This window comes from Thalassophryne amazonica, chromosome 5 (genome assembly GCF_902500255.1).
Source record: "Thalassophryne amazonica chromosome 5, fThaAma1.1, whole genome shotgun sequence".
NCBI lineage: Eukaryota > Metazoa > Chordata > Actinopteri > Batrachoidiformes > Batrachoididae > Thalassophryne > Thalassophryne amazonica.
Window position 1 is genome coordinate 73,362,539 of NC_047107.1, and position 20,991 is coordinate 73,383,529.

At 39.9% G+C, this 20,991-nt stretch overlaps 1 protein-coding gene across 1 annotated transcript in view; it reads left to right on the forward strand.

The window, feature by feature from the left end:
* Positions 1-20,991, forward strand: part of ipo11 (importin 11) — a 457,504-nt gene that overhangs the window by 317,871 nt on the left and 118,642 nt on the right. Inside the window, exon 27 of the mRNA XM_034170535.1 lies at positions 11,835-11,956. Coding sequence (XP_034026426.1) covers positions 11,835-11,956 — 122 coding nt within the window. The remainder of the gene's footprint in view (positions 1-11,834; positions 11,957-20,991) is intronic.

The following is a 20,991-nucleotide window of genomic DNA, read 5'->3' on the forward strand; positions in this document are numbered from 1 at the left end:
ACACTGGGCGACAGCCAGGTGGAAACCATTCGGATTAGGAGCGGTACAACCGTAAGGCGTCCGCATAACGGTGGAGAGCGAGCCACGCTCTGGTCCACACTCACACTGCTACCACCCACAGAATGGGTTCCCTTGTGATTACAACTCAAATTTTTTTACACAAGCTAGATCAGCTGATTCCCCCCCATAAAAAAAATGTAATTGCTGCGATAACGCGTCTTTGGCACTGTTACTATCTGAAAAGACGCGTTTAAGCATCAATGGCACTCAATGACTTAATTTGGCAACAGCGAGTTTCATCCCAGATGATTACCGTGAGCTCCTGCACTTGTCACTGCTGTTTCAAGAACTGACTGCAATGGTGATGTACACATTCAGACTCCTGGGACATTCCATCAAGCTAGATGATGGCAAAGTTCATATGCAGTCTGAAGATATACATTTTTCGTTCCCAGTTCCGACTGAGGCCATTTCAACACATTTGTGATAAAGGTCTATCTCAAGGCTTGGTTCACATGCATGTGTGTCATCTGCTCTACAAAATGTTCTGCAGCTACTGAGTGAGCTGGACAGCTACAAGAGGACAAATGAAGCTATTGCTGCAGTAAAGTCTTTCTCTGGACAGTGCATTGTGACATTTTCAGTCTTTTTTTGTGTTCATCTGTTTTTGTTCATAATGCAGTTAAGTTCTGAAGAAACTGCTGGCAGCTGCTAGGCTTCATTTGAAGAATTTTTTACAATATTCTTATGTTTATTTTAAAACAACTTATTTATCATATCCATATTTTTTCAGAAATGACAAAACTTTTATGCTGTTGATCCCCCAGTAAATATTATTATAATACATCCAAATTATGTCAGATCTTTTTCTTTTCACATTATGAATCAATCTGGGGGTGGGACAATAAAAATGATAAACTTTATTTTTGAGTGGCACCCTTATATATGTATATATATGTGTGTGTGTATATATATACACACACACAGGGTGGGCCAATAAAATGTTACCACTTTTTGATTGTATGCAAGTTTTTGAAATGAGAACTTATTTGAAAATTTTATTTGCTGACTTGTAACAGAAGCATTAAATTAACATTTGATACCAGAGGTTTCCCACTTTGTCTCTTGTTTTCTGCACAGTTCAATAATTGATGACATGTTCAATCCACGCTCCTCTTCTTTGGATTACAGCTGCAACACACACATCGAAGTTTGTGATGACATTGCCACACATCTCAAGAGTGATGAAAAAGAAATTTGGAGAATCCATCTTGAGATGTTTAACAAGCAAATATTCCTTATTCTCATGCTCCTGAATGTTGGAGGTGATTTTAAAGAATATTTTACGGACAGAAAACTTGATCCCTTGCAATTTGTTTACCAGCCAGATAAACCTTTTCTTATGCCTGGTTCACACAGCAGGATTTTAAAATTATCTGTAGGTTTCCAAAACCTGAGAGACCACACACGTGGAGATAAAAATCATAGATCTAACAGGTTAGGTCGTACAGTGTGTGGTTCAGCCACACGGTGAAGTCAACACACCACACACGAACATTCCCAGGTCAGACAGGAAATCTCGCAAAATCTCTCGAGATTAAACATGACTTCAGAGTAAATAGATGGAGATAGTTTGTGGACTGTTTAAAACAGAGGGAAAAAATGATACAAAAAGAAAAAGAAAAGGCGTTCTTTAAAGGAGTGGAGAAAGCGCGACCACCGGACTTTCTGGTAAGTCAGAACAGCTGTTTTGATTTTATTTTCCGCTCCGTGCGCCCATCACCTCACTTTCTGATTGGCTATATGTCACTTTCAGCAGGCTGCATGCTCGTTGTGGTCAGGGGACACAACACTCACTGCAATATCGGGCCAAGACAATCCAACATGTTGAATATCCCCGATTTGCGATCGGCGCACTCCGGACGTGCTTCACAGCAGATCAGAGCGCTCTAAACACACCGCACACAGCAGGAATATCTGATTAGATTATCTTTAGCATCATCACAATTGTCTGGGCGTCCTTAAGATTGTCGGAAGGAGAAGAATGGGTCCAATATCGCCTTAATTATCTTGCTGTGTGAACCAGGCTTTACTGGACACTGTGTACAAGCACAGAGAAAATCCAGATCTTATGCCAGACTTTTATTCACTGGGTTTCCTCAGCAAGTAACAACATGCAGCCTCATATTCTGAATGAGAGACTTTCCTCTTATTTTTAATCTGCCTGACCAGCTCATCATGCTGATTTTAAGCTTTCTCACTGAGTGGGGCCAGAGGGTCTTCATAAATGGACACTTGTCTAACACAGTTATGTCAAACACAGGTTCGCCTCATGGCTGTGTTGTCACCCCTTCTATTCATGTACACTGACAGTTGCAGTTTCTTGTTAAGACGCTGTCCTCTTTGCTGCAAGGTTCAGAGTCTGATCACGGTCCTGCATTACCTGAGTTTATGAAAAGGTGTGATGATAATTATCTTGATCTCATTGTATCAAAAACACAAGAAATGATTATTTATTTCAGACATAACACTGAACATAATGCTAGTGTTATACATGGTGAAGACCTCCGGATTGTGGAGTTTTTTTAAATACCTTGGGACAGTGTTTGATAATCATCTGAAGATCACTAATAACTCTGACTCTTGTCAGTTGTGGACACCAGAGAATGTTTTTCATGAGGAATCTGAGCACTTAATGTCAGTCAGAGGATTTTAGGAATTTATTATTGGTCATTTATCGAAAACCTTTTCACATTTTCCTTTATTTGTTTGTTTAATGTGTTATCCATTAAGGACAAGAACAGCCTGTACGGCATCATAAAGGTCTGCTTCAAGATCACTTGAGTTGGGTAGAGAAACATGTATTCCCTTTGGAAGAAACGAGTGAAAAAGAATGCAAAAAAAATATCAGCCACCCAGATCATATTTTGCCTTCTGAATTCAAGTTGATGCCTTCAGGCCAACACTGTTAAGTATTTTTGCCAAATCTTTTATTCCTACTAATTTAAAAAGATTTTTTTTAAACTTTTACTGTTCTTGATTTTTATTCAATGTTTGTTTGTCTGATCTGTACTGTGACATGTAACATTGAATGCTGTGGGGTGATTGTAGACTGAGTAAGCTGCAAATGAATTGTCCTATGTAGGATCAGTAAAGCTGCCTGAGACTGAATCCATCAGAAAGTCTTCAGCATTTCAGGTTGTCGTATTTAGAACTTACAACATTATATTTTAGACACTGAAGTTATTGGTTGGGAGTACTGGTTTAGTGATTTGTCTCTGGAGGCCATATTATTACAAGCATTGACATTAAGCTTTTTAGTGTACTTATCCATAGGACAAGTAACCCTGGCAGTTTACTTGTCGTATAAGAAAAGCTGATAGTGAACAAGTGAGCGCCACAGGCGCAAGCCGTGTGAGGCGTGCCAAGGGCACGCGTCACCTAGGGGTGTCCGGGGGCATGCTACTTTTTCATAAATTGCTTCTTTCCTGTGTGGGTGGTAAAATTCAAATTTCAATGGTTTTAGGTGCATTGAAAGCAAGAATAATAGACAGAAAAATTACACTTATGTTGTATACTCAACAAAAATATAACACAACACTTTGGTTTTGCTCCCATTTTGTATGAGATGAACTCAAAGATCTAAAACTTTTCCACATACACAATATCACCATTTCCCTCAAATATTGTTCACAAACCAGTCTAAATCTGTAATAGTGAGCACTTCTCCTTTGCTGAGATGACACCCACAGAGGAACAAACTCTGGTTATTGGCGACTCTGTTTTGAGAAATGTGAAGTTAGCGACACCAGCAACCATAGTCAATTGTCTTCCGGGGGCCAGAGCAGGCGACGTTGAAGGAAATTTGAAACTGCTGGCTAAGGCTAAGCGTAAATTTGGTAAGATTGTAATTCACGTCGGCAGTAATGACACCCGGTTACGCCAATCGGAGGTCACTAAAATTAACATTAAATCGGTGTGTAACTTTGCAAAAACAATGTCGGACTCTGTAGTTTTCTCTGGGCCCCTCCCCAATCGGACCGGGAGTGACATGTTTAGCCGCGTGTTCTCCTTGAATTGCTGGCTGTCTGAGTGGTGTCCAAAAAATGAGGTGGGCTTCATAGATAATTGGCAAAGCTTCTGGGGAAAACCTGGTCTTGTTAGGAGAGACGGCATCCATCCCACTTTGGATGGAGTAGCTCTCATTTCTAGAAATCTGGCCAATTTTCTTAAATCCTCCAAACCGTGACTATCCAGGGTTGGGACCAGGAAGCAGAGTTGTAGTCTTACACACCTCTCTGCAGCTTCTCTCCCCTGCCATCCCCTCATTACCCCATCCCCGTAGAGACGGTGCCTGCTCCCAGACTACCAATAACCAGCAAAAATCTATTTAAGCATAAAAATTCAAAAAGAAAAAATAATATAGCACCTTCAACTGCACCACAGACTAAAACAGTTAAATGTGGTCTATTAAACATTAGGTCTCTCTCTTCTAAGTCCTGTTGGTAAATGATATAATAATTGATCAACATATTGATTTATTCTGCCTAACAGAAACTGGTTACAGCAGGATGAATATGTTAGTTTAAATGAGTCAACACCCCGAGTCACACTAACTGTCAGAATGCTCGTAGCACGGGCCGGGGCGGAGGATTAGCAGCAATCTTCCATTCCAGCTTATTAATTAATCAAAAACCCAGACAGAGCTTTAATTCATTTGAAAGCTTGTCTCTTAGTCTTGTCCATCCAAATTGGAAGTCCCAAAAACCAGTTTTATTTGTTATTTTCTATCGTCCACCTGGTCGTTACTGTGAGTTTCTCTGTGAATTTTCAGACCTTTTGTCTGACTTAGTGCTTAGCTCAGATAAGATAATTATAGTGGGCGATTTTAACATCCACACAGATGCTGAGAATGACAGCCTCAACACTGCATTAATCTATTATTAGACTCTATGGCTTTGCTCAAAAAGTAAATGAGTCCACCCACCACTTTAATCATATCTTAGATCTTGTTCTGACTTATGGTATGGAAATAGAAGACTTAACAGTATTCCCTGAAAACTCCCTTCTGTCTGATCATTTCTTAATAACATTTACATTTACTCTGTGGACTACCCAGCAGTGGGGAATAAGTTTCATTACACTAGAAGTCTTTCAGAAAGCGCTGTAACTAGGTTTAAGGATATGATTCCTTCTTTATGTTCTCTAATGCCATATACCAACACAGTGCAGAGTAGCTACCTAAACTCTGTAAGGGAGATAGAGTATCTCGTCAATAGTTTTACATCCTCATTGAAGACAACTTTGGATGCTGTAGCTCCTCTGAAAAAGAGAGCTTTAAATCAGAAGTGTCTGACTCCGTGGCTCTGTATGCACCACTCTGCATTTAATCATTAGTGATCGATCTCTGCTCCCCTCCACAGCATGTCTTTTTCCTGGTTCTCTCCCTCAGCCCCAACCAGTCCCAGCAGAAGACTGCCCCTCCCTGAGCCTGGTTCTGCTGGAGGTTTCTTCCTGTTAAAAGGGAGTTTTTCCTTCCCACTGTAGCCAAGTGCTTGCTCACAGGGGGTCGTTTTGACCGTTGGGGTTTTACATAATTATTGTATGGCCTTGCCTTACAATATAAAGCGCCTTGGGGCAACTGTTTGTTGTGATTTGGCGCTATATAAAAAAAATTTATTGATTGATTGATTAGTGCACAGGTGTGCCTTAGACTGCCCACAATAAAAGGCCACTCTGAAAGGTGCAGTTTTGTTTTATTGGGGGGGATACCAGTCAGTATCTGGTGTGACCACCATCTGCCTCATGCAGTGCAACACATCTCCTTCGCATCATCTGTGAAGAGAACACCTCTCCAACGTGCCAAACGCCAGCGAATGGGAGCATTTGCCCACTCAGGTTGGTTACGACGACGAACTGGAGTCAGGTCGAGACCCAGATGAGGACGACGAACATGCAGATGAGCTTCCCTGAGACGGTTTTCTGACAGTTTTGTGAGAAATTCTTTGGTTATGCAAACCGATTGTTCCAGCAGCTGTCCGAGTGGCTGGTCTCAGACGATCTTGGAGGTGAACATGCTGGATGTGGAGGTCCTGGGCTGGTGTGGTTACACGTGGTCTGCGGTTGTGAGGCTGGTTGGATGTACTGCCAAATTCTCTGAAACGCCTTTGGAGACGCTTATGGTAGAGACATGAACATTCAATACACGAGCAACAGCTCTGGTTGACATTCCTGCTGTCAGCATGCCAATTGCACGCTCCCTCAAATCGTGCGACATCTGTGGCATTGTGCTGTGTGATAAAACTGCACCTTTCAGAGTGGCCTTTTATTGTGGACAGTCTAAGGCACACCTGTGCACTAATCATTGTGTCTAATCTGGTGTCTAAGTTCTTTTTTGTATTTTTCTGTCTATGTTAAGAAAATAAATAGCATTGAAAAGTTTAAAAACACATTAATATTTGATGGACACAATATTTGCTCTCTCCTTTAAAAATGACACACTGTACCTTTAGTCCAGTAAACGTCCAGACAGAGTTTTTCTGTCATGTTGACAGTTTAGTTTTTTTTTTCAACATTTTAGAGTGGAATTGCATACTTATTAAAAAAAAAAACATATAACCCCTAATTGCCTTGTTTGAACAAGAGCTAAATCTGGACTGATTTGATTGTCAAATCAGAATCAAATTTATTGCCAAGTAAGTTCTCACAAGTAATTTGATCGGGTTTCATTAGTGCATAAACAACAATAGTAAAAAGAAAATTAAAAAAATAATTCTGGAAGAAGTAAAGGAGTAAATTTGCTCTTGTAATGATGAAATCATGTATGAAAAACTTTATGAATCAGTTTTTCACCTTTTGCTGTTTCACTGAGGCTGTGTGGTGAAGATGACCGTTTCGCTTCGCTACTTTTACAGCATGTAGTGTCTGTTCACACTTTTTCCTCCTCTCTCTCTCTCTCCTCTCGCTCTCTCTCTCTCTCTTTCTCTCTCTCTCTTTCTCTCTCTCTCTCTGTATGTGTGAGGGAACGAGAGACTCTTTACTCTCACACCGTATTTGAGCAAACTTTGGAAACATGAAGGCTTTCAACTGTAAAATAAAGCCTATAAATGAATTTCTGGAGCTATGCAAGCAGAAGGAGCTCTTTTATCTGAAGACTTTGACTGAGTTCCCCCCCCCCCCACTGTACTCTCTCGGCTGTAGCCTGCCGACAGGGGATAGGAAAGTGGGCAGTTCAGCACAAACAGCCTGGCTGGATTTTAGAAACCTACCTGAGAGCATGGCAGAGTGCGATGGGGCTGTCATAACAGTGACTACGTTTACATGCAGCCAATAACCCTTTCAGAACCCTTTCATAACTGGAATATTAGCAATAACCCGGTTGCACACGGCCATATAAACGCCCACAATAATCCGAATATGCTTATATTCTGGTTTTTAAAAACCCCAAATATGACCCCTGGGTTAATCCGTTTCTAACCCGAATATCGGGTCATATAAATGTGCATCGGAATATCCCCATAGAAGGGAAGATTATTTCGTGTTTTGCGCATGTCCTATCCACAAGGAATCTTGGTCTTTTTAAGTACGGCAACTACATGTATGCGGCGCACGCAACCCACCGGACACCACAGAAGCAGAGGTAAACAAGCATGGGGAAATCCAGACGCGACAGCACAGCACCACACTTTTGGAGCGAGGAGGAAACCAAGTACTTCATTAATATCGTGAAAGACATGAATATATGTCTTTTATTGACGGTAGAAAAGTACCGAGATAGCGACATTTACAAGAAGGTGGCCAAAAAGTTACGTGAAGCAGGATTTGCACGAACGCCAGACCAAATCAAGCACCGGTGGAAGATGTGCGTCGCTGTTTAGATGGGGATATTCCACATGATACCAATGACCATGTATACAGGAGTAACTGTCTGCTTAAGCATGTAAACGGGTTATTCCTAATGATTCAGAAACTGGAATTTTGACCTTATCCCGAATATTAATGGCATGTAAACGTAGCCACTGATGGCGCGGCGCCTTGTTCCTTTGTCTGTGGAGAACCCTGTGATTTCCGATTGTCCGCTGCATGGAGAGTGGCGGGAAAAACCGAAGACACTTTCTTGCGAGGTGCGAGACAAGACGTGATGTAAATAAGAAAACAAAAAGGCGCCGGTCGGGTATTTTGGTTCCAAGCAATGAAAATTAAAGAATTGAACGTTTTAAACAAACAAAAAAAGCTAAAACTGCCACTTGTCCGGTCGGACAATGATTTAGAGCATATTGCTTGTCCGATCACATTTTAAACTTGGCCCAGACAGTCAGACAAGCGTTAATGTCTATGGTAGTGTTATTATACTGTTGGATAAGCCAGTGCGGTATAGCCGATTTAACCATGACACAGTATAATTTTGGCCGACGGTAAAGATTTGGACTCTACCAACTAATCACGATTTTTTTTTTTTTTGATCAATTTACCTTTGCTAAGGGACCTATTCAGAAACACATCATTTTTACAGTTAAGTTTATGTCGCGATATATGCCATTAACGTGAAGAGATTTAATTTATACCGTGATAGGAATTTTAGGTCATACCGTACAGCCCTACTATTGGATGCTTCTTGTTTAATACAATCTAGTGGTGTTGACACTTGGTAGTCCACTGCCTTCCACTTTTTGCCCTGTGTATAGTCTTAGGGCTCTTTGGGTGGCACCCTCCATACATTGAGAACTTTGCATATCTTGTCATCAATGGCATGCCTCTCTTTCCTTTGTCCATGTTATTATTCCAGCAGAGTATGTGGTACTGATAGATCACATGTGTTGTTGACTAGGATCTTTTTCTACCACTGAGTTGGGTTCTCTCATAAAGTACTTGGCTATGGCTGTCCTTATGGGATCTATCTCATGGGTCCCATTGGAGTGTGGGTTATCGAGGTACCTTTAACTGTCCTGTTTGTCTTCAGTCCTGGATTCATGTAACTTCATTGCCTTTGCCTTAACAATCATACCACCTTTACTGTCATTCCACCATACATGTCCACTCCAAATGTCATGCTGACATCACTGCTGAATATATCGTAATGAGATGGATCAATGGATCGACATCTCAGTAGGATGTCATCCATATAGAGGTGGTGGCTGATGGTCACCCCGCTCCTGAACCTGTGTCCATATCCACTCTGTGCATTATCTGGCTGAGGGAGTTCAGGCCTATGCAGGACAGCAGTGGGGGCAGTTTGTTTTACACACACGCGCGCAGGCGCACATCTCTCTCTCTTGCTCTCTCTCTCCAGTTTATACAGACCTGTCAGACTTGTCATTACGGAGGTTGACTAGTTAGTGAATTCATGCATTTTTTTCCACAATATATCTTTAATATGTATAAAAATAATTACTATTTAATACATCCAACCAACTAGTGTGGCAGTCTGCGGTATCATTTTAAACTTGCTCACACATTTGTAGTTATTTACAGATTATTGGAGTACTTCTTAAAGTTGTTTTATTTATATTAGCCTGGAAAAAGAGTCTGTTGCTCTATAAAAAAGCCCTCCGTAAAGCTAGGACATCTTTCTACTCATCACTAATTGAAGAAAATAAGAACAACCCAGGTTTCTTTTCAGCACTGTAGCCAGGCTGACAAAGAGTCAGAGCTCTATTGAGCTGAGTATTCCATTAACTTTACTAGTAATGACTTCATGACTTTCTTTGCTAACAAAATTTAACTATTAGAGAAAAAATTACTCATAACCATCCCAAAGACGTATCGTTATCTTTGGCTGCTTTCAGTGATGCCGGTATTTGGTTAGACTCTTTCTCTCCGATTGTTCTGTCTGAGTTATTTTCATTAGTTGCTTCATCCAAACCATCACATGTTTATTAGACCCCATTCCTACCAGGCTGCTCAAGGAAGCCCTACCATTATTTAATGCTTCGATCTTAATATGATCATCTATCTTTGTTAGTTGGCTATGTACCACAGGCTTTTAAGGTGGCAGTAATTAAACCATTACTTAAAAAGCCATCACTTGACCCAGCTCTCTTAGCTAATTATAGGCCAATCTCCAACCTTCCTTTTCTCTCAAAAATTCTTGAAAGGGTAGTTGTAAAACAGCTAACTGATCATCTGCAGAGGAATGGTCTATTTGAAGAGTTTCAGTCAGGTTTAGAATTCATCATAGTACAGAAACAGCATTAGTGAAGGTTACAAATGATCTTCTTATGGCCTCGGACAGTGGACTCATCTCTGTGCTTGTTCTGTTGGACCTCAGTGCTGCTTTTGATACTGTTGACCATAAAATTTTATTACAGAGATTAGAGCATGCCATAGGTATTAAAGGCACTGCGCTGCGGTGGTTTGAATCATATTTGTCTAATAGATTATAATTTGTTCATGTAAATGGGAATCTTCTTCACAGACTAAAGTTAATTATGGAGTTCCACAAGGTTCTGTGCTAGGACCAATTTTATTCACTTTATACATGCTTCCCTTAGGCAGTATTATTAGACGTATTGCTTAAATTTTCATTGTTACGCAGATGATACCCAGCTTTATCTATCCATGAAGCCAGAGGACACACACCAATTAGCTAAACTGCAGGATTGTCTTACAGACATAAAGACATGGATAACCTCTAATTTCCTGCTTTTAAACTCAGATAAAACTGAAGTTATTGTACTTGGCCCCACAAATCTTAGAAACATGGTGTCTAACCAGATCCTTACTCTGGATGGCATTACCCTGACCTCTACTAATACTGTGAGAAATCTTGGAGTCATTTTTGATCAGGATATGTCATTCAAAGCGCATATTAAACAAATATGTAGGACTGCTTTTTTGCATTTACGCAATATCTCTAAAATCAGAAAGGTCTTGTCTCAGAGTGATGCTGAAAAACTAATTCATGCATTTATTTCCTCTAGGCTGGACTATTGTAATTCATTATTATCAGGTTGTCCTAAAAGTTCCCTAAAAAGCCTTCATTTAATTCAAAATGCTGCAGCTAGAGTACTGACGGGGACTAGAAGGAGAGAGCATATCTCACCCATATTGGCCTCTCTTCATTGGCTTCCTGTTAATTCTAGAATAGAATTTAAAATTCTTCTTCTTACTTATAAGGTTTTGAATAATCAGGTCCCATCTTATCTTAGGGACCTCGTAGTACCATATCACCCCAATAGAGCGCTTCGCTCTCAGACTGCAGGCTTACTTGTAGTTCCTAGGGTTTGTAAGAGTAGAATGGGAGGCAGAGCCTTCAGCTTTCAGGCTCCTCTCCTGTGGAACCAGCTCCCAATTCAGATCAGGGAGACAGACACCCTCTCTACTTTTAAGATTAGGCTTAAAACTTTCCTTTTGCTAAAGCTTATAGTTAGGGCTGGATCAGGTGACCCTGAACCATCCTTAGTTATGCTGCTATAGACGTAGACTGCTGGGGGGTTTCCCATGATGCACTGTTTCTTTCTCTTTTTGCTCTGTATGCACCACTCTGCATTTAATCATTAGTGATCGATCTCTGCTCCCCTCCACAGCATGTCTTTTTCCTGATTCTCTCCCTCAGCCCCAACCAGTCCCAGCAGAAGACTGCCCCTCCCTGAGCCTGGTTCTGCTGGAGGTTTCTTCCTGTTAAAAGGGAGTTTTTCCTTCCCACTGTAGCCAAGTGCTTGCTCACAGGGGGTCGTTTTGACCGTTGGGGTTTTACATAATTATCGTATGGCCTTGCCTTACAATATAAAGCGCCTTGGGGCAACTGTTTGTTGTGATTTGGCGCTATATAAAAAAATTGATTGATTGATTGATTGATATATGAACCAGTTCTGTCTCCTCCTTCTCACTCTCAGACAGACCAGTTGTTAGGCTGTGTGATAGAGATGTGGGTAGACCGCATGGATAACATCACTCAGCCTGAGAGAAGGAAGCTGTCTTCCCTGGCTCTGCTTTCTCTCCTGCCATCTGACAACAGGTAAGAAAGATGGAATTATTATGTAATACTGATGCCCGATTGACTGCATGTTTACTGAATCAGGAGGCTGTGTTAAGTTACTTGGACGTAAGTCTAATCCATTGCATCCAGGTAACTTGATAAATAGACTGCATTTATATACTAATATTTTATAGTCAGAGCACTTTACAGTGATGCCTCACATTCGCACACACCAGTGTCAGGGTGCTGCTATGCAAGGCACTCACTACATACCAGGAGCAATTGGGGGATTAAGGACCTTGCCCAAGGGCCCTGAGTGATTTTTCCAGTTTGTCAGGGATTTGGATGGAGGATTCTCTGGTCACAAGCAAATGACTTTAACTACTTGACCATCACCTCGCCTAACTTCTGCTTCTTTTGTGATATACAATACAGTCTGAATACACAAGGAGCAGCTTTTGGCAATATCAGCACCAATACCATTAGTCACTCTAAATTAATGCCTAGACTTTAACCACTGCATGAGCAAGCACATAGGCAACATATTTGTTTTAATTATTTATTTACAGGTAGAACGCTAAACCAGACCAGATTCAGTGGGGTGGCCATCTGCTGTAGTTATTCTACACTGAACAAAAATATAAATGCAACACTTTTGTTTTTGCTCCCATTTTCCATCAGGTGAACTCAAAGATCTAAAACATTTTCGATATACACAAAAGACCTCTTTCTCTCAAATATTGTTCATAAATCTGGGTTAGTGAGCACTTCTTCTTTGCCGAGATAATCCACAGGTGTGGCTAACAAGATGCTAATTACACAGCATGATTATTGCACAGGTGTGCCTTAGGCTGGCCACAGTTAAAGGGCTGTTGGGTTTATATTTTTGTTCAGTGTAACAAGAAGCAAAGACACAAGGCAAGATTGACGGAACATTTAATTACGAGGATTTGCGACAACCACACAGTGCCCCCTAAAGTATTGGAGCACTTGGTTTTTTCACACATTTTAATCTGTTTATGTCATTTTAAATACAAAAAACAACACAATTTTTGGATATATCATATTCAGATATATAAGAACTCATTGTGAAAACATGAAACTGTTATTCAAATGGCCACATGGCCAAATGAGGGTTGTAAAAACAAGCATTTTTTTTTATTATTAAAAAATGACCATATTAATAAAAATTGTTCTGTCACTCCTGAAATAGCAGTAACTTTGATTTTCTTATGGATGTGGTCTATTATGTCAAATTAATAGGAGAAAAAAAATCTTTGCTTTATCTAGCATACTTTTTGAGTAATAAGCACTTTAAAGGTAGTAGAATTTTTTTGCGCTTTTGATTTTCAACCATTTTCAGAGCCTATTGAAGGAAAATGGGTACAAGATATACAAAATCTGACAAGATTTTGAATTCTACAGAAAACGTTAGACCTAAACACTTACTTTCAAAGCTGTGCATGCCATTTAATTGGAGATATTCCTGTTGGAAAGTGCACAGAGAGCCTCGTTTGGTAAAATTCAAATAATTAACTAAAATTTCCAGGGGCTGTGCCTTCAACACTATTTGAGATACAGACCTAATATTTTGGGGTTTTACATATCTCTGGTATAGGACCACCTGTGAATTTTTTCATAAGAATCTGAGAGGGTGACCTGGGAGCTGCCGGGTGACTTGAGATGGACTGACCCAGCAGCACATGTTGTAATAGACAAGTTAACATCAACATGAGAACAGTGGTGATAAATTATATACAATCATCTTGGTTATAACATTGCACATGATATAAAGTCTCAAGCAGATTTAGATTTAGAAACATAGGCATTGTGCAAAAGAATCCCATTCTATCAGATATTATGCCTGGCTACACCCAGGTCCAGACGTATTTGAGCAGTGACAGAGTTTTTGTTATTTTGCCTCTGTATGACACCGTTCAATTCACTTTATTTTTAACAGTGCTAAATCACAGCATAAGTCATGTCAAGGAGCTACACGTGAGCAAAGTTTAAGGCTTACCTCATAGATATCCACATTGGCAACTGTGGTAAGGGGTTTTTATTTCTTTATTTTTTAAACAGGAATAAGCCTTCAGTACACCAGCCTCAGTGGGGTGACAATCTGCTTTGCCCATACTAACACATGAAACGAAATCACCAAAAAGAATGGTCTTGACAGATGATGACAGAACAGATAATAACTGATGCTGTCAGAAATGTGGCAGCAAGCAGAAATTTACAGTCCGGTGTTCACTATGACAGATGGTTGGTGTCCCATTAAAGGAGCCTGTAACTCTTGAGTCAGATTGTAATACCACCAGATGATACATTGAAGTATCATCTGGCACCACACACACAGAACATGCCACCATATCATGTAATCAAGTTGAGGTGAAAAATTGGTCATTTAGAAAAGTCCTTGATACATGATGTAATACAAGTTCATCCCACATCTATTCACACGTTGTCATTCTTCAGATCTTGATACGTCTGGCCGCTACCATGGTTTAGTTGAAATTAAACATGGTCGTCGTCTTTAATTCAAGGGGTTTAACAAAAATACTCCAACTATTTGGAATTATATCTATGTTTATACAGTTCCTCCATTTTCAGAGGAAGGAAATAATTGGACAGACTAAATATTAGGATTATTGTTAATATAAATCATCACTTTACTGCCATCCCCTCATTACCCCATCCCCGTAGAGACGGTGCCTGCTCCCAGACTACCAATAACCAGCAAAAATCTATTTAAGCATAAAAATTCAAAAAGAAAAAATAATATAGCACCTTCAACTGCACCACAGACTAAAACAGTTAAATGTGGTCTATTAAACATTAGGTCTCTCTCTTCTAAGTCCCTGTTGGTAAATGATATAATAATTGATTTGCCTTACAGAAACCTGGTTACAGCAGGATGAATATGTTAGTTTAAATGAGTCAACACCCCCGAGTCACACTAACTGTCAGAATGCTCGTAGCACGGGCCGGGGCGGAGGATTAGCAGCAATCTTCCATTCCAGCTTATTAATTAATCAAAAACCCAGACAGAGCTTTAATTCATTTGAAAGCTTGACTCTTAGTCTTGTCCATCCAAATTGGAAGTCCCAAAAACCAGTTTTATTTGTTATTATCTATCGTCCACCTGGTCGTTACTGTGAGTTTCTCTGTGAATTTTCAGACCTTTTGTCTGACTTAGTGCTTAGCTCAGATAAGATAAGTATAGTGGGCGATTTTAACATCCACACAGATGCTGAGAATGACAGCCTCAACACTGCATTTAATCTATTATTAGACTCTATTGGCTTTGCTCAAAAAGTAAATGAGTCCACCCACCACTTTAATCATATCTTAGATCTTGTTCTGACTTATGGTATGGAAATAGAAGACTTAACAGTATTCCCTGAAAACTCCCTTCTGTCTGATCATTTCTTAATAACATTTACATTTACTCTGATGGACTACCCAGCAGTGGGGAATAAGTTTCATTACACTAGAAGTCTTTCAGAAAGCGCTGTAACTAGGTTTAAGGATATGATTCCTTCTTTATGTTCTCTAATGCCATATACCAACACAGTGCAGAGTAGCTACCTAAACTCTGTAAGTGAGATAGAGTATCTCGTCAATAGTTTTACATCCTCATTGAAGACAACTTTGGATGCTGTAGCTCCTCTAAAAAAGAGAGCTTTAAATCAGAAGTGCCTGACTCCGTGGTATAACTCACAAACTCGTAGCTTAAAGCAGATAACCCGTAAGTTGGAGAGGAAATGGCGTCTCACTAATTTAGAAGATCTTCACTTAGCCTGGAAAAAGAGTCTGTTGCTCTATAAAAAACGCCCTCCGTAAAGCTAGGACATCTTTCTACTCATCACTAATTGAAGAAAATAAGAACAACCCCAGGTTTCTTTTCAGCACTGTAGCCAGGCTGACAAAGAGTCAGAGCTCTATTGAGCTGAGTATTCCATTAACTTTAACTAGTAATGACTTCATGACTTTCTTTGCTAACAAAATTTTAACTATTAGAGAAAAAAATTACTCATAACCATCCCAAAGACATATCGTTATCTTTGGCTGCTTTCAGTGATGCCGGTATTTGGTTAGACTCTTTCTCTCCGATTGTTCTGTCTGAGTTATTTTCATTAGTTACTTCATCCAAACCATCAACATGTTTATTAGACCCCATTCCTACCAGGCTGCTCAAGGAAGCCCTACCATTATTTAATTTTTATTTAAAAAAAATTGATTGATTGATTGATTTATTGCTAGTTTTCTTTTGACGTCGGGATGAATACATGAGCATTTCAAAGCTACTGAATATGTCTTGTATTTCATTTACAGCAATGATGAATCTAAAACAGGATGGTCAATCTGTCTGCTGTAAGGGTTACATGACTTAATTTATATCAGAAACGTTGAGTTGAGGTAATGTAACTGCTGTTGACATCATTATTAATGCATAAAATCACAGAAGGAAATCTACATTGTGTTTCTTCTTGTCTACATTTCTTCTTATTGGCATAAATTTCCTATTCTTCATGAAGAGAGCATAATGTATAGTATCCAATTTAAAATTCACCAGGCCCACCAGAAATTTGCAATACCATGATATGTATATTACAGGGGTTTATCTAAACCAGGAAATAGGGGCACCACGCCCTGTTGCCGAAATGCAGAGTTTGATTTTTTATTTATTTTACAGCCTTACGCTCCGTGGTCGATTTTCCCATAAATACATAACATTGATGCGAGGAAATAGCAAGCCTGTTCGTAATAAACTGTGTTTTTTTCCAGAATACTGAAAATGTGACAAAATGACAGTAAAAATGCGTAAACATGTCCTATTTCACCCAGCTCCCACGCTCTGTTGTTGTTCTGATTCTTCAAGAATCCTCAGAATCCCCCACTTTGACCTCACATTTTCAAACGTTTGTATCGTGGAAGGGGGAGGGCCCTTGCATCTGCTAAATTTTAGAAAAACCTTGAAAAAACCTCAGTTTTAGTTGAATTCTTTGTTGATTTGACTGCTGAAATCATGGCATTGGAAATTTCTGGAGGGATTAATTCCCATTTTAATAATGGCATCCATGCCAGCCACAAAGGGTTGCATGCCCCTGTTAGACATTTCTAATGCTCCCTGACATTTTAATTTATATTATTATTCACTGTCTTTTCACATTCCCTCATTCACAGATCTGCTTTTATTGAATTTATCATTAACATTTTTCATTTCTATTCATTTCATTTCAGTGAGTACATTAATGGTCTCCTTGTCCTTTGGGAGGAGGAAGTTTTTAAATGCACAGCTCTAAATAGGCTGACCTTTGTATGATCCAAGGACAATAAAGTGTTTCATGTCTTACTTAATATGCACATCAGCTTGGTGAATTTCTTCAAAGCTTGTTTTAGCTAGTTTTTTGTTCTTTCTTTCTTTTTTGTGAAGCTTAATATCATCACTGACAGCATGCATTTTATCTGCAAAGCGTCTGTTATGGAACGGCCAGTAATCAACATGAACATGGGCTCTAGTAAATCATTTTGGACATCTGTATTGTCTGTATCTGCTGTGCTTTTTTTCTGTCTCTCTCTTTAGTCAGGATTAAACCAGTGTCACTCTCTGTTTCTAGAACATTTTAATGATGGTGTTTCAGAGAATTTATTATGTGTGCCAGGTGAACTTTGACACGTAACAGATTGGGGCATATTTTGTACCAAAAAGTTTGACCCCCTGCCCCGCAATAGCATAAAAAGTATAGTACCTTGCATGGTAAATGGAACACAATGGCAAATGGTATGAATAATCCATGTCACGTGACATACAAAACACAAAGTGTTTATTTATTTATTTTTTGATGTACACAACGTTAGTGCACAGCATGACGGAGTACATCAGTGCTATTTGGACTCCTATTTAAAGTTTGTGTTGGACTGACTTGCCTCTACTGGTGGTTGGCTCTCACTGCGGTATTGTATCACTTCCTGTTCTGGAGCACAGCGGTGTTTTGCTGTATCTGTTAGCTGTTTAATCTGCACAGTTAGATTGAGCTAGTTACCTAGATAACGATTTGTTTCACAGTGTAATCTTCACGTGCCTTAACTAAAGCACTCCCTCTGCTGAATCACCTCTAAATTATTTACACATTATTCACTTTGTGTGTTTTTAGGAATCTGCTAGCTTAGCGCAGCTACTAGCTCTTAGCCGATTTAGCATGGTGGCTTCTCCTGTCTCTCCGGCACTTTTCTGCTCTGGGTGTGAAATGTTTAGTTATTCCTCGGCCTCCTTTAGCAGTAATGGTACTTGTAATAAGTGTAGCTTATTCGTAGCTTTGGAGGCCAGGCTGGGCGAATTGGAGACTCGGCTCCGCACCGTGGAAAATTCTACAGCTAGCCAGGCCCCTGTAGTCGTTGCAGACCAAGGTAGCTTAGCCGCCGTTAGTTTCCCTCTGGCAGATCCCGAGCAGCCGGGAAAGCAGGCCGACTGGGTGACTGTGAGGAGGAAGCGTAGTCCTAAACAGAAGCCCCATGTATACCGCCAACCCGTTCACATTTCTAACCGTTTTTCCCCACTTGACGACACACCCGCCAAGGATCAAACTCTGGTTATTGGCGACTCTGTTTTGAGAAATGTGAAGTTAGCGACACCAGCAACCATAGTCAGTTGTCTTCCGGGGGCCAGAGCAGGCGACATCGAAGGAAATTTGAAACTGCTGGCTAAGGCTAAGCGTAAATTTGGTAAGATTGTAATTCACGTCGGCAGTAATGACACCCGGTTACGCCAATCGGAGGTCACTAAAATTAACATTGAATCGGTGTGTAACTTTGCAAAAACAATGTCAGACTCTGTAGTTTTCTCTGGGCCCCTCCCCAATCGGACCGGGAGTGACATGTTTAGCCGCATGTTCTCCTTGAATTGCTGGCTGTCTGAGTGGTGTCCAGAAAATGAGGTGGGCTTCATAGATAATTGACAAAGCTTCTGGGGAAAACCTGGTCTTGTTAGGAGAGACGGCATCCATCCCACTTTGGATGGAGCAGCTCTCATTTCTAGAAATCTGGCCAATTTTCTTAAATCCTCCAAACCGTGACTATCCAGGGTTGGGACCAGGAAGCAGAGTTGTAGTCTTACACACCTCTCTGCAGCTTCTCTCCCCCTGCCATCCCCTCATTACCCCATCCCCGTAGAGACGGTGCCTGCTCTCAGACCACCAATAACCAGCAAAAATCTATTTAAGAATAAAAATTCAAAAAGAAAAAATATAGCACCTTCAACTGCACCACAGACTAAAACTGTTAAATGTGGTCTATTAAACATTAGGTCTCTCTCTTCTAAGTCCCTGTTAGTAAATGATATAATAATTGATCAACATATTGATTTATTCTGCTTTACAGAAACCTGGTTACAGCAGGATGAATATGTTAGTTTAAATGAGTCAACACCCCCGAGTCACACTAACTGCCAGAATGCTCGTAGCACGGGCCGAGGCGGAGGATTAGCAGTAATCTTCCATTCCAGCTTATTAATTAATCAAAAACCCAGACAGAGCTTTAATTCATTTGAAAGCTTGACTCTTAGTCTTGTCCATCCAAATTGGAAGTCCCAAAACCAGTTTTATTTGTTATTATCTATCGTCCACCTGGTCGTTACTGTGAGTTTCTCTGTGAATTTTCAGACCTTTTGTCTGACTTAGTGCTTAGCTCAGATAAGATAATTATAGTGGGCGATTTTAACATCCACACAGATGCTGAGAATGACAGCCTCAACACTGCATTTAATCTATTATTAGACTCAATTGGCTTTGCTCAAAATGTAAATGAGTCCACCCACCACTTTAATCATATCTTAGATCTTGTTCTGACTTATGGTATGGAAATTGAAGACTTAACAGTATTCCCTGAAAACTCCCTTCTGTCTGATCATTTCTTAATAACATTTACATTTACTCTGATGGACTACCCAGCAGTGGGAATAAGTTTCATTACACTAGAAGTCTTTCAGAAAGCACTGTAACTAGGTTTAAGGATATGATTCCTTCTTTATGTTCTCTAATGCCATATACCAACACAGTGCAGAGTAGCTACCTAAACTCTGTAAGTGAGATAGAGTATCTCGTCAATAGTTTTACATCCTCATTGAAGACAACTTTGGATGCTGTAGCTCCTCTGAAAAAGAGAGCTTTAAATCAGAAGTGCCTCACTCTGTGGTATAACTCACAAACTCGCAGCTTAAAGCAGATAACCCGTAAGTTGGAAAGGAAATGGCGTCTCACTAATTTAGAAGATCTTCACTTAGCCTGGAAAAAGGGTCTGTTGCTCTATAAAAAAAGCCCTCCGTAAAGCTAGGACATCTTACTAGTCATCACTAATTGAAGAAAATAAGAACAACCCCAGGTTTCTTTTCAGCACTGTAGCCAGGCTGACAAAGAGTCAGAGCTCTATTGAGCCGAGTATTCCTTTAACTTTGACTAGTAATGACTTCATGACTTTCTTTGCTAATAAAATTTTAACTATTAGAGAAAAAATTACTCATAACCATCCCAAAGACGTATCGTTATCTTTGGCTGCTTTCAGTGATGCCGGTATTTGGTTAGACTCTTTCTCTCCGATTGTTCTGAGTTATTTTCATTAGTTACTTCATCCAAACCATCAACATGTCTATTAGACCCCATTCCTACCAGGCTGCTCAATGAAGCCCTACCATTATTTAATGCTTCGATCTTAAATATGATCAATCTATCTTTATTAGTTGGCTATGTACCACAGGCTTTTAAGGTGGCAGTAATTAAACCATTACTTAAAAAGCCATCACTTGACCCAGCTATCTTAGCTAATTATAGGCCAATCTCCAACCTTCCTTTTCTCTCAAAAATTCTTGAAAGGGTAGTTGTAAAACAGCTAACTGATCATCTGCAGAGGAATGGTCTATTTGAAGAGTTTCAGTCAGGTTTTAGAATTCATCATAGTACAGAAACAGCATTAGTGAAGGTTACAAATGATCTTCTTATGGCCTCAGACAGTGGACTCATCTCTGTGCTTGTTCTGTTAGACCTCAGTGCTGCTTTTGATACTGTTGACCATAAACT